The following is a 13855-nucleotide window of genomic DNA, read 5'->3' as shown; positions in this document are numbered from 1 at the left end:
GTTTGAAGGCAGTTGCTGACTGACTCTGTCTCCCCGCACCTTCCTTTCGCGCTAATCCAAAAATGGATCAATATTACGCTTTGAGGCGGGTTTGTTTTCCTAATGAATACTAGCGCATTTTCGTATAAAATGCGCGTGACCAAAGACGTTTCAAGCATTTGCAAGAAATTTCTCATTTGGGAAATCTTGACCTTCAGGCCATCAGCATGTCTGAAGTTGGCCCTGATATCACTAACCTGGGTGGTATCAAGTACAACTTGTACAAGTAATTCTAAGGACATGACTCGGGTATACGGGTATGTGTATGTACGTATGTTTGAGTTGACATTGTATAATTTTTCAAAACTGGGCAGATTCTGACTCAATTCCTGGCTAGGAGCTCTCCAACATTGGAGTATCGCACTTCACTCTTGGTGGAAAAGCAGAATGCCCCATGTTCCAACTATCAGTCAATGGCAGCCGCTTCTGCATTATTTCTCTCCGCACCATGCCTGATTATGATATCATATATGCGGAGAAGTTCGAGTCCTTTTATCTTAGCTTTCTCCGTATTGTGAGGGGAAATTTGAACGAATAACTCCAGCCGGTAAAGCTCATTGATGTTACCATCATGGCCTACCGGGAGTTGGATTTTTGGCAATATTCTTGAATCAATGTCAACTATTGAGCTACGTCGATTGATTACTATTACTTATACATGGCTCTGAGCCAATCAATGCTAATCTATACCCATCTATTTCTTACAATGTGAGTCCTAGGTAGACGGCTCGAGAGGGCAAATCCGGACCGCGGGGATCCACAAGAAGGCCGCATTTGGTATAGTGTAGCCGCCGTGCATTAGAGTTAAGACTCTAACCTATTTCATACTAGCCTAGGTATGTAAACAATCAACCTTGAGACTTCCAATGCGGAGAGGATCATCTATGTTTCAGCTCAGGCGTACTGTCTGTCCAATCTTTCTACTCGTCTTATCTTTATGCCAGATGTGGTTGCCTAGGTCATTGGAATTTCCCGTCAAACGTTATCTCGGCATAAATCCATTTCTCCACTTGGTGGATACTTGTTTGGGAACGTACTTTTGGAGAGATATGGGATAACGGTTTGAGTGAATTTCTTCATCAATGGGCTCAAGCTTTTATGAGTAGTTGCGCACTGGACTCCCCCTAGCCAGAATAGAAGATAAACAGCCCGGATTCCTAATGTTCATTGCGTCAAAATTTTCCTCCATAGGCGTGATTATTCGACTATACTCAGGATTCGACTAGCTGGAACTCAGCCTTTCGACCCATCTTTACTTAATATCTCTTCATCCCAGGCAATCTTTTATTCTCTCGTCACTCGTTCCAATTTTATTAAACCTCTAACATGGCAGACGAAGCCGCCCACCAGCGTCGTTCTTCGAAGACCAAATATTCCGAGCCCCGTCCACCTGAGGACACCCTCAGCATTGAAGAAGGCAAACAAACTTCAGCAAACGGGGTACTGGAAGCTCTGGGTTACGAGCCTGAGCTCGTTCGAAACCGCTCCACGCTTCAGGTAACTTTCATGTCCTTCGTACTCGCAGCGATTCCATACGGGTTGGCTACAACTTTCACCTACCCTCTTATTGGGGGCGGTCCTGTCAATATAATTTGGGGATGGCTTGCCGTCTCTTTGATTACGCTATGTGTGGCTGCCTCACTTGGTGAAATAACCTCGGTCTATCCAACTGCCGGAGGGGTCTACTACTAGACCTTTATGCTATCTCCACCGTCATATCGAAGAATTGCCTCTTGGATTTGCGGATGGTCATATGTTGTTGGAAATATCACTATCACACTTGCAGTCAATCTTGGGAGTACTCTTTTTCTCGTTGCATGTATCAATGTTTTCGAATCTGCTCCAGGAGTGGGAATATTCCAAGCAGAAACATACCAAGTTTTCCTTATCTTTATCGCCGTCACAGTTCTCGCTAACGCGATATCGGCCTTTGGAAATAAATGGCTGCCATTACTTGACGTATGTTTAACAACGCTTGTGACAACCTCACCCTGCTAATACAGAAGCTAGACATTCGCAATATTCTGGACACTTGCAGGGCTGTTGGCTATTGTAATCTGTGTTCTTGCAATTGCAAAAGGGGGTAGACGTGACGCCAAATATGTTTTCACTAGTTTTGAGCCCGTATCTGGTTGGCCAGCAGGCTGGTCCTTCTGCGTCGGACTTTTGCAGGCAGCTTATAGCACTTCCTCCACTGGCATGGTGATCTGGTAGGTAGCTTTTTGATTTCCACCCCAGAGGAACACCTCCCGTTTCATTCCCCGCTATGAAAAGCCTATGACTGACCCGTCAAAGTATGTGTGAAGAAGTCCAGCAACCATCGACACAAGTCCCAAAAGCAATGGTTGGAACGGTCATCCTAAACACCCTGGCCGGGTTTCTCTTCCTTGTTCCATTGGTTTTTGTGCTCCCCGACACAAAGGCTTTAGCGGCTCTTGAGTCTGGTCAACCAATTCCGACTATAATCCAGTCCGCTGTTGGAAGTCCAGTTGGATCATTCCTGCTTCTCCTGCCATTGATCGTACTCTCTCTGTTCTGTGTCATAGGCTGTACTACAGCTGTCTCCCGAAGCACATGGGCGTTTGCTCGTGATGGGGGTATACCAGGCTCAATATGGTGGAAGCAAGTGAACAAAGACGGGGTACCTTTTAATGCTATGATGCTTGGCATGGTTGTTCAAATTTTGCTTGGATTTATTTACTTCGGATCAACTACTGCATTCAATGCTTTCACTGGCGTCGGGGTTATTACCTTGACTGTCAGTTATGCTTGTCCAATCGCTGTGTCTCTTGCTGGAGGTCGAAAACAGATAAAGAACGGCCAATTTGACCTTGGCACACTCGGGCTGGTTTGCAATATTATAGCATTGGGTAAGCATGAACGATCTAGCACAATTCATTGCCATCGCTAATTGCATATTCGTTTTTAGGATGGAGCATTCTCGTCATTCCATTATTTTGCATGCCATCTTCAATTCCTGTGGCTGCAGATACGGTCAATTACGCACCAGTGGTGTTTGTTGCGTTTATACTACTTGCTTCTGGATGGTACTGGGTTTGGGGGTACGAGAAGTATGTTGGGCCGCCAACAGTGGAGGATGAGTTTCGCTCATCAGACTGGCAAAGTTAGGAATTTGGGATAAAAGCTCCAGTATACATTTAAACTCGAATTGAATCTATTTCGCTGCACATTTGAGGCCGAGGGGGCACGGCCCCTCTCGGCGACTTCTCACTTCCCCCACTCAGTGAGATTTGTTCTCCCGTGTAATCCCTCCTAAACAACCTCAAAATCTCCTCGAGCTTTAATCTCATCTACTGAGAATAAAATGCAGGAGCAGAAGTCCCGATCCTGCGCTGAACTGCTAATATTGCAGCGGACCGAAGGGGATACAGGCGATTGGCGACAAACGCGGCGGGCGAATTTCCACCTTGAAGATCCAAACGACCTTTATGATACTATTCTTCCGGCTTGGTCTAAGATTTGTATCATGTATGTGAAGTCACCCAAATCTATAGAAGCACCCTAATGTTACGAGCGTCGCAAATTCTACCGAGATTGAGAGATGTTCACAATGTCGACAAGCCTTCGCCGATGCTTTTTATATGCCTCATTTTTGGTGGTTATATCATTTCCTTCAGGGAAATGGCGGCTTTGGATGTGAAAGAACGCAAAATTCCGGAGTCACCACTGGTTTCAGTAAGTAGGCTAAAGATAAATGGTCAGGCATCACTAATTTTCTAAGATACCTGGTCTAAATTCTCTGTGAAAAAGGTAGAAATTAATACCAAATTCAAATGGTATCAACCAAGTATCTTCACACGATGGCTGCCATCCACTAATCAAACTGTGATACTCGCCTTCGATCTCGACCCGCCCATCAAAGACCGCTTCCTGATAGCAGCCATGAAATCGGATGAGAGTTGGCTCAACGATCCGTTCTGGGTCTATCCATGTTTAGTCGAGCAGATTGCGCTTATCCAGGAGCCCTCTGTATGGGGTATCCGGGACCATGTCCGACTGATGGAGACAGACGGGAAACCAGAAGGCAGACCACAACCTAACTACAGACGACTCCACGACATCGCCCGACATGCAATCCACGTGAACGAGACACTTGATGTTGCCTTGCAAAATTTAGAGCACATCCTAGTGCAGCACGAGAGCTATACGAATTCGAACCCAGATAATGCCTCTCCTGCTTCCGAAGACATCCGTCTTCGTCTACGATCTTGGCAGTCTTTCATTGAGAACTTACGATCTCGCTCCATTTCAAATGAAAAGAGACTGCAAAACGAGATTCAGTTGGCCTTTAATACCGTGGCTCAGCATGATGCCAGTGTGACTCTTGAAATTGGTCGGGCAACCCAATTGGATAGTGCCACGATGAAAACAATCGCCTTTGTTACACTTACGTTCCTCCCTCCTACTTTCATCTGTGCTATCTTCAGCATGTCATTTTTTAATTTTGGCGGGGACAATGGCTGGACTATGTCGAGCAAGTTCTGGATTTATTGGGTCTTCGCTATACCAACCACTGCTTTTACAACTCTAGTGTGGACTTATTGGCCGAATATCCGTCGTATACTGTTCTCCAAAAATGAATAAACTTGGACTTTGTCGGGTCCTTAGAGCTCAAGTAATAGAGAAGCAGACACTTTAATTACGAAGGTAGATTTGCTATGTGATCGAAGAGGGGGCATATTATTTTCCAGATATAGAAAACACCCATATAGCTTACTAGCTATTACTCTCACACATGCCCTACCTGTCCTAGAATAGGATCGATCAAACACAGCGTGGATATTTACGGATCCAATCTGCCTGCGGTGCAGGTGGGCTCAATCCATCACACTTCCCTTTTTCCGTTTGACAGAGCAAACATGTAGATAATAGTACAACCAGTCACTTGATCGGTAGAATTACCTTAACAAAATGGGGAGAAAAGACCCAAATGTACGGAGTAGCCAAGAAAGATATGCACGTTAAGGTTATGTTATCCACGATGTTGCTAATGTTCTCTCACCTGACACTTAATCAGGGTCTGGGCCCCCTGTTTTATGAAAATGCGTGGATAATCCTGTTGACTAAATCACGACAATAGTTCTTGTCCTATCATAATGCTGGAACTAGATTTTGCATCTCCATAATTTTGACCCGCTAGCCTTTAGGAAATAGGAGCCTGTAGCGCTTCCGGCGCCAGCCACAAAGTAGGCAGTCCGTGTCAAAAGCACCCCAAAAGCAATTATATGTCCTTGGGTAGAGTAGACCCCGTATCTTGGGTCAAATGGTCTTCCGAACTTTTGCTCAAGTCTGTGCTTTAGTTCAATAAAAGTATACCTGTGCCTAGAAATAAACCCATTCTTTAAATTAAATTCCGAGTTCCAATCGAAAAACCATTATTTCAGATTCTGTCTCTTGTCAAAAGCAAAATCCACAAGCCAACCAAATATCATGCCCTTTTCGCGTACGTTGTCAGTCGTTGGATGTCACGCCGAAGGTGAAGTCGGCGATGTGATTACTGGTGGAGTACTCGATGTCCCTGGCAGTACAATGTACGAGAAGCTGGTTCACTTTTTGAACGAAAAAGACGACATACGTCAGCTTCTACTCAACGAACCTCGAGGCCGGTGCTCAATGAACACAAATTTGATCCTACCCCCTTGTGATCCCCGAGCCGATGCCGGATTTTTGATCATGGAAAGCGAAGAATACGCACCTATGTCGGGATCGAATACAATCTGCACCGCCACCGTGCTATTGGAGACCGGCATGGTTCCGATGAAAGAGCCCATTACTCAATTGACTCTGGACACCGCTGCCGGTCTGGTCACCGTGAAAGCAGAATGCGAAGCGGGAAAATGCAAGAACGTGGCATTCGATAACGTACCCGCGTTTGTATTTGAACTCGACTATCAAGTCCTGGTTCCCGGCCTTGGGGAGGTCACCGTTGACATTGCCTGGGGAGGCATGATGTACGCGCTTGTGAATGCAGCTTCCGTGGGTCTAAAAGTCGAATCTCAATATAGCACGCAGCTAGTTGAGATTGGCGAGCGTATCAAACGCGCAGTGCAAGCTTCCTATACCCCTGTTCACCCCGAGAACCCCGGAATCAAGGGAGTCAGTATCCTGGAGTTTACGGAGCCTCTCACACAAGAGGACGGTTGCAAAGCGGCTATCAACACTGTTGTGGTCTCACCAGGGCGTTTTGATCGCAGTCCTTGTGGTACTGGCACATGTGCTCGACTTGCTGTTCTGCATGCGAGAGGTCAGCTGGCGGAGGGTGAGATGTTCAAGCACCGCAGTATTATTGGCACCGAATTCACTAGCCATATTCGTGGAACTACACAAGTCGGTGAATATCAGGCTGTTCTACCGACTGTTGCTGGGAGGGCTTGGATAACTAGTTTCAAACAGGTGGTTCTTGATTCAAGCGACCCCTTCCCAAAGGGATTTAGGGTGGGGGATCAGTGGCGAATGGCACCAAATTCGTTATTTTAAGGCCAAGGAAAGAACCAGAATGGCTTGTTGTTGAGCTACGGCCTCCAAGAAAGTCTTCAGCGTCCTTATATACTCCCAACTCAAAGTTGAGCCCAGACACAGAATAATTATTAGAAAGTGCAAAAAAAGATAACTGTCATTAAAGATCATGAGGGTTTGATATATGAATTATCCAGACTGCGCGTTTCGTTCTTCCAACACCGAATTTGAGTACAAATAAACGGACCGTAAATTGACAATTAAAAGGAGCGTGTATGGTTGACAGAGGCATAGTGTTGTTGGCTTAAACCGGCCGTATCAGCCGTCCTCCAACATCTTTCTCGGATTGTTCGCTCAATCAGAGGGTAGTGGGAGTGTAGCTCTTGTCGGGCTTGACGACGTTTCCACCCTCAAGCTGCTCGTCATTGTAGCCTGGCCAGATCATCTGACCGGACTCGTCGTTGCCAACGGACAAGGTAGTGAACCCGTTGGTAGGACCAAACTGGCCGCTCCAGCTTGAGGTGACGGTGTATGTCCCGCATGTACTAGGGCCTCCGTCGGCTTGAGAGGCATCGTTGGCCTCCACGATATAGGTGCAATCGGTAGTGTCTGAACCGGAGTCGATGCCGAAGGTCCAGGTGCATGAGGTGTTTTCGTCGTTGCAGACGCGCTTCATGTCTCGTATAGTCCAATCAGAGCTTGTGATAGGGGCAGCAAAGATGGAGGAGGCAAGGAGGCTGGTCGCGAGAAGAAGCTGAGAGATCTGCATGTTTTCAATTTGGTGGTTTATCGAATTATTAGAGAAGAGACGTTTGTAATAAGAAAGTTCGATATTTGAACTGTCAAAGGCTGTTTGGAAGAGAGTTGTATGGATAGGAATAGAAAGGAAAGCATTAACAGAAGGAATAAAGGTATTTAAGTCTTTTGCCAATGTTCAGCGGTTGATCTCCCATTTCATAGATCATAGGATCTGACACAAGACATCCCACACTTTGAGGTTTTTCGCGGCCACTCCGCCATGATCTCTCAAAATAGACTTCCCAATGCTATGATAGTAGGTGGAACAGTAGAAATGGAACACATACTAAGCACATCTATTAATACTGATAAGGCTGAGCCTCATTTCTTACTCGTGGCAAAGTAAGGCCTCAAGACATGACTCCTATGGTAACTTCAAAAATGAACATTTAGCATATTGTAAACAATCAGATCAATTGGATCCTGGGGGCCTCAAGTTAGGCCACCTATGTACCCACCAAGAGGGCTATTTATAGTAGATATGTTCTTGAAGAAAGAAGCTGAGATCGAGTTCTGACGATCCCAAGCCCACCTCTCCTGGTGGTTTTTGTTATGGAGGATAATTAGTCACCCCAGCTGTCAGGTCGCCCAAATGTACGCGGATGTATGAACTTCGGTTTTATCCACGTGCACAACCCAATGGTGAGACATTCCCAAGAAGGTGAGAGAGAAACATTCTTTGCACTGATGAAAACAAAATAGATCAAAGGTTGCCTGAATCCCTGGATACACGGGCCCAGGGGCCAGGGCCACGGGTCACGGGGCGGGCCCTGCGTCCCGCCTAAGCACCAGCCTTGTGCTCACCTCCAGGGCTGAGCGGCTTTCAGCTGGGCTGAGTAATTTAGGCCTTACCTTTTAGGCATCCACTTCCTCAAAACCTTGGTTTCTGCCGGAGCTGCTCTCGACAACTTCAAGTCAAGCTTTCTCTACTCTTCTGCTCCTCTACTCTGCTATTTGCTAAAACATCTGACTATGGAATCTCAAAAGAAACTCAAAATCGCAAGTCTGGGCAGCTCCTTTGCTGCTGGTCCTGACATTCCACCACAAATCGAACCACATGCCGCGTTGCGATCAGGGCAGAATTACCCCCATCTTCTGGCGCAGCACTTGGATGCAGATCTCACTGATCTGTCTGTTTCTGGTGCAACTTTGCTCAACATAACAGTCGATCCACAGTCTACCAACAATATGACCTTCCCACCGCAAATCTCCGACCTCCCCGAAGACGCTAATATCATCACCGTGACTGCTGGAGGAAATGACATAAACTATATCGGCGGCATGATCGCCGATGCTTGCGAGGCCGAGCTCCAATCATCCGTGTCACTATCACCAAGCGAATTGGCAGAACGATTAGGGGGAGTTCTCGATCAGATACACAAAAAGGCTCCAGGAGCTCGAATCTTCCTTGTTGAATATCTTGCCGTTCTGGGACCTGACACTCAAACTAGTCGGAATATCCCGCTAAGCAAGGAGAAAATTCAACATTACCGTGGTGTTGCGTCTGTTCTACAACATGCATATACTGTCGCTGTGGAGGGTCGAGCTGGTTGGTGTGAGACAGTCCCAATTCACCAACTCAGCCAGGAACATGCACTTGGCAGCAAAGAGCCCTGGGTTGGAGGATTTGTATTGGGGCCGCTTCTCCATCCGAATCTTGATGGGATGAAGGCCGTAGCGGGTATTCTAGTTGAGACCATCCGCAAGAGCACATTATCCAAAGCATTGCTGTGAATACATTCATTATACTAAGCTCTGCGAGGGATTACTGGGCGATTCCGATTTCCCAGCTGGATAGAGTAGGTGTGAGATAATATCAGGGTGACTATTATGTGGAAGGAGGTGGCTCAGTTCTCCTAAACCCGTCAAAACAAAGGCGTTGAATTCGCCAGACCCTGTCATCTCCGCAACATAGAATGCCAGGCTAAGACCTTGGCTGGGCTTAGGTATCCAGCTTTTGCCTCCGCAATCATGACTCACTAGATATATTCGAACTCCTGGGCACTGTGGATAATTGCAGATGGGCCAATCAGAAGCCCACAGTTCGTTACAAAGAGGTCGTGTGTGTGATCTGGGGTAAGCCCCGCATCGGGTGAGACGGGAATGCCGAGAGCTGAGAAAGAAGCCCTCTACTAATGCAAGCCTTCTTATAGACAATAAAACACTATTAACCCTTGCTACTCATTCCGAACCTCATAAAGATCTTTAGATCTTTTAAAAAGAGCAAGAAAGCTTGCAACGCCAGACACACTTAAAGCATCGAATTTTTGCTTACAATCAGGGGTACAAACGTACCATGTACATATTTCGCGATCGTTGGTGAGGGCCATGCATACTTGGCAGTTGCCACCCGTATAAGAGACAGAAACATAACCAATAGGGTGAGGTTTGCCTTGAGCACCGGGCGATCCAGGGAAGTAAGCAACAAGTAGCGCCAACAAACCCAAGCCATCAACGAGGGCGTTGCCCATGCTGTTTTGGGTCATGTCAAGCGCAAATCGATACGATGCTTTCAAATATATTTTTTGGTCAAAATTGTATGCCCTAAATCATGCTGCAGGTTAGGTGCGTTGACCATTATTGGATATAGGAAAGAAAGGCATAATGCATAGTAGTATTATATATAACGTCTCTGCTGTCTATCACTTAAGCCTACATCAAGTACAAAAGCCGCGAGCTGAGTATTCTTGTAAATTAGCAATAGTTGTCATTCTACTCATCCGGAAGCTTTCGTTCCATCTTTGTCGGGCCGAGCACTTCGGGATGTCATATTCCGGCTCCACGATTCGCGTACAGCAAAGGCAAAGACTGTCTCTTCGAACGCATGTGATAAGTTTTCTTTCTAAATTAGAGTATCCTGGATAATCACCTCTCAACTCATATACGGCGTTTGCCTCAGTCCATTCATAGTTTTAGATATATCTTGGTTTTATACCCCGCATTATCCAAACGCCCCTCCTACAGACAAGACCACAACATGGGAAAACGCATCGTGATCACTGGAGGCTCCGGCAAAGCCGGCCAGTACATCATCAGATATCTCCTCCAGCAAGGTCATGACATCCTGAACCTCGACCTCATTCCTCTTCCCGCCGAGCTGGAAGAGCGAGTCCATACCTTACGTGTCGACCTGACAAACACTGGACAGGTATACAGCGCACTGGGGTCTCATTTCCACCTGACCGAGCCATTCCGCGAGCCACTCGGGCTAGTCCCCGATGCAGTCATTCACATGGCCGGGTATTCTCGCAACATGATCGTTCCAGACGAGGAAACCTTCCGCGGCAACACCTCGGCAATGTACAACATAATCGAAGGCGCTTCGCGCCTCGGCATAAAAAAGATCATCATCGCTAGCTCTATCACCGTGTATGGCGTGAGCTATGCAGAGGGAGACGTAGACTATCCCTCCTTCCCAGTCGAGGAAACCGTCGACGCAAACCCGATGGATACATACGCCATCTCGAAGGTGTGCGGCGAGAGCATTGCACGTGGCTTCGCGCGTCGATACGGAAGTGATATCTATATTCTGCGTATTGGGCGCATTGTCGCCCCGGAGGAGTACAAACAATCCATGTTCCGATCATACGTTGAGAATCCCGAGAAATGGGGGCCGCATGGCTGGGCGTACATTGATGCGCGCGATCTCGGGCAGATGTGTGATCTCGCAGTCCAGAAGGACGGCCTTGGGTTTCAGATCTTTAATGCTGTCAATGATGAGATTACGAATTACGAGAACACTGCTGAGTTCCTGGCGCGGGTTTGTCCTAATGTCCCGGTCACGCGAGAATTGGGGGCCAGAGAGGCTCCCATCAGTAATGGGAAAATTAAGGAGCTACTTGGGTTTCAGGAGGAGCATCATTGGATGAAGTATTATGAATGAGTCTGGAGAAATCAAATCTAATTCGTGTTCGTATACGGAGTAACAGTGGACCTTTTTTCTTTCATACAAAATCATCTGGGGGCTAGGGCTAAGTTATTAAGCATGTCACGCGCCCTGAAGTTCCCGATGACATCAGCCAGATCTGGGCTTTGTTGCCGAATGTGGAGTTCCCAGGGCCAACGCTTGGCTAAATCAAGGAGGTGATATTCTCTCCACGTTGCAGTGGGATTCTCTAATCTTTGTCAAGTTCAGTTCAAATAGGTCTAGACTATCCAGACTATTATTCATAACTTGGAACAAAGGATGCAAGGACGCAAGGACGTATAATCCAGCAAACTTTCCATGGGCAGAGGCACCTATCCGCTAATCAACGAGATTTTCTCCGTGGCGCAATGAATGCGGGTTATAACCCTGGCAGTGAGGCTGGAAATTCCCGGTACAGGAAGCCTTGGCTGGCAAACGGGTTGCAATTTCAATGTCCCCCATTTACCCGTAGCTTTTTACCGAGATATTTACAATATCTTTACCCCTGGACCCGAGATGGGAGGTTTTAGACGAGACGTTGAGATAAGTTCACAATCTCATTATTGAGCATGGAGACCCCGAATTGATAGGTAACACAAGATGGATACTTGATACTGATGAGATGCAGAGAGTGAGAAAAAGAGCTCCAATCATATGAAGTCGCGTGGGATTGGGAAGCGAATCCTTTTGCTTTTTTGGATCTCTCACACCGATCATGTTTTAGGGCATTTCCCACTTTGGTTTATTATTATTATTATATTATTATTAGGTTCTCCGTACTCCGTATACTAGTCAAATGAATTCATATCATACGTTCTAAAGGTTACATACGAATAGTCTACTGCAGTCTGGGGTACCCCGATCGCCCCCGCATACAATATACGGGATGCGCCCCAGCTTTCCTTTGCCTCTTTGTCCTTTTTTTTGGATTTTTCCTGTTTCTCTCTTTTCTTTTATTTCTTTTGTACTCCGTACTAGGTCTTTCCCAAGTTCCCCCAGATTTTCCCATATCTCACGCATCCACACTTATCCACACTAAGCGCCATGCCACTATTCCCCTAATACTGACTCAACGCCATGGGCGATTTCACTGCCGCCGGGGATGGCATCAGTGGTCACTACCAGGGAACTTCCCTGGGCATGCAGATCACCATCGCGACCCTTGCTGGTATCACTTGGTACAATGCCTTTGAGCTAATGATCCTCCTCTTCGTTACCTTCGCGAAATACCGAGGACTCTACTTTTGGAGTTTATTTATTTCCTCTTCTGCTGGTCTACTTCCCTACTCGCTGGGATTTTTACTCAAATTCTTCAAAGTCACCGACGACCTTCCATGGCTCCCTGTCACCTTGCTCACAATTGGATGGTGGTCTATGGTCACCGGCCAGTCTGTTGTTCTATACTCGCGCCTACATTTGGTCCTATCAAACCAGCGAGTCCTGCGTCGCGTGTTGATCATGATTGTGATCAACGCAATCATCCTCCATTTGCCAACTACCGTTCTCACTTACGGTACCAACATGGCTGACGACGCCTCCCTGGGCCTGTGGACGAAAGGCTATAATATAATGGAAAAGATTCAAATGACAGGCTTTTGTCTGCAGGAATTCATTATCTCGGGGCTATATATCTGGGAAACAGTACGCATGCTACGCTTAGATCCAGACCGTACCAAGCGCAAGATTCAATACCAACTACTAGTCATCAACTTCATCATCATCATTCTGGATTTGGGCCTGCTCGTCGCCGAGTACTTGGACTTCTATATCATGGAGACAATGCTTAAAGGCGTCGTATACAGCATCAAGCTAAAGCTTGAGTTCGCCGTCCTGGGTAAACTCATTCACTTGGTACACAATCACGTCTGGAAACCCGAATCCTTTTCTGTGCCACGCGACCTCCCCGATTTTGTCGATGCAACCCGTGTGACCTCTGATGTTACCCATGCATCCCCTAGTGTCGTCTACCGCAGGCCTTCCCGGATGGATGCCGACGACATCTCCATCGCCATGTTCGAGCATTTACCGCCCGACCGCATACGGACCAATTCCGATCGCTCCAACTCGTGGAGTAATGAGGCTCGCGCCTATCATGTGGATCACCTCCCGGTCGACTTCACCAATCCTTTCCGTCACTATCCACATCACCAAAGCCGTCGGGGCATGCCCGAGAAACCGGGATGAGAATAGCAGTCACGGCAATATCCCCACGAACTTCTTTTTTCTCTCTTATGAATCACGGCTTATGAGATATGATCATCACCGAGACTCCGATATCCCACTTCATTCTCTGTGAACATTACATTTACCAGTCTCCAAACTGGTCTCTCCGACAACCCTGAGGAAATTCAACTTCCCACAGTCAACCCTCGGGCCTCGCGCCCAGCTCTAGGATTCATCTAGAGTTATTGTGCTGCCAAGCCAGTAACTTCCTTAATGGGGAATCCACAAATGTGCAACCCGCCAAGGTTCATTTACGATAGTGCAATGTAGATGCATGTTCATCTTTGTTTGTATATAGAACGATTCCCAGTAGTTATCTCCTGAGATGTGGTTGTTATTGGATATATTCCATTTATCTCGATTTTACACTCTTCCCTCTTGGAAATATCCAGGCCGTCTCAAGTTCCGTAT

At 46.8% G+C, this 13855-nt stretch overlaps 7 protein-coding genes across 7 annotated transcripts; 6 read left to right on the top strand and 1 right to left on the bottom strand.

The window, feature by feature from the left end:
- Positions 1–279: 279 nt before the first annotated feature.
- PEX2_095730 (uncharacterized protein) lies at positions 280–577 on the top strand (the record flags this gene model as incomplete). Its single annotated transcript, XM_016746843.1, has 2 exons — positions 280–306; positions 377–577. The coding sequence occupies 2 exons, from the start codon at positions 280–282 to the stop codon at positions 575–577; spliced, it is 228 nt and encodes a 75-aa protein (XP_016593947.1).
- Positions 578–1365: 788 nt separating this feature from the next.
- On the top strand, positions 1366–4644 carry PEX2_095720 (Amino acid/polyamine transporter I; the record flags this gene model as incomplete). Its single annotated transcript, XM_016746842.1, has 8 exons — positions 1366–1666; positions 1826–1998; positions 2050–2249; positions 2335–2909; positions 2969–3110; positions 3413–3528; positions 3575–3735; positions 3811–4644. 8 exons carry the CDS (start codon positions 1366–1368, stop codon positions 4642–4644), a joined length of 2502 nt encoding a protein of 833 aa, XP_016593946.1.
- An 846-nt stretch (positions 4645–5490) lies between these two features.
- Positions 5491–6537, top strand: PEX2_095710 (proline racemase family protein; the record flags this gene model as incomplete). Its single annotated transcript, XM_016746841.1, has 1 exon — positions 5491–6537. One exon carries the CDS (start codon positions 5491–5493, stop codon positions 6535–6537), a length of 1047 nt encoding a protein of 348 aa, XP_016593945.1.
- Positions 6538–6874: 337 nt separating this feature from the next.
- Positions 6875–7285, bottom strand: PEX2_095700 (uncharacterized protein; the record flags this gene model as incomplete). Its single annotated transcript, XM_016746840.1, has 1 exon — positions 6875–7285. The coding sequence occupies one exon, from the start codon at positions 7283–7285 to the stop codon at positions 6875–6877; it is 411 nt and encodes a 136-aa protein (XP_016593944.1).
- Positions 7286–8286: 1001 nt separating this feature from the next.
- PEX2_095690 (SGNH/GDSL hydrolase family protein) lies at positions 8287–9048 on the top strand (the record flags this gene model as incomplete). The annotated part of the gene is made up of 1 exon (XM_016746839.1): positions 8287–9048. One exon carries the CDS (start codon positions 8287–8289, stop codon positions 9046–9048), a length of 762 nt encoding a protein of 253 aa, XP_016593943.1.
- Positions 9049–10291: 1243 nt separating this feature from the next.
- On the top strand, positions 10292–11197 carry PEX2_095680 (NAD-dependent epimerase/dehydratase family protein; the record flags this gene model as incomplete). Its single annotated transcript, XM_016746838.1, has 1 exon — positions 10292–11197. The coding sequence occupies one exon, from the start codon at positions 10292–10294 to the stop codon at positions 11195–11197; it is 906 nt and encodes a 301-aa protein (XP_016593942.1).
- Positions 11198–12298: 1101 nt separating this feature from the next.
- On the top strand, positions 12299–13405 carry PEX2_095670 (uncharacterized protein; the record flags this gene model as incomplete). The annotated part of the gene is made up of 1 exon (XM_016746837.1): positions 12299–13405. The coding sequence occupies one exon, from the start codon at positions 12299–12301 to the stop codon at positions 13403–13405; it is 1107 nt and encodes a 368-aa protein (XP_016593941.1).
- Between the last annotated feature and the right edge of the window lie 450 nt (positions 13406–13855).

This window comes from Penicillium expansum (genome assembly GCF_000769745.1).
Source record: "Penicillium expansum strain MD-8 chromosome Unknown contig336, whole genome shotgun sequence".
NCBI classification, from domain to species: domain Eukaryota; kingdom Fungi; phylum Ascomycota; class Eurotiomycetes; order Eurotiales; family Aspergillaceae; genus Penicillium; species Penicillium expansum.
Note: the sequence above shows the minus strand (reverse complement) of the source record. Positions and strands in the feature narration are given on the sequence as shown.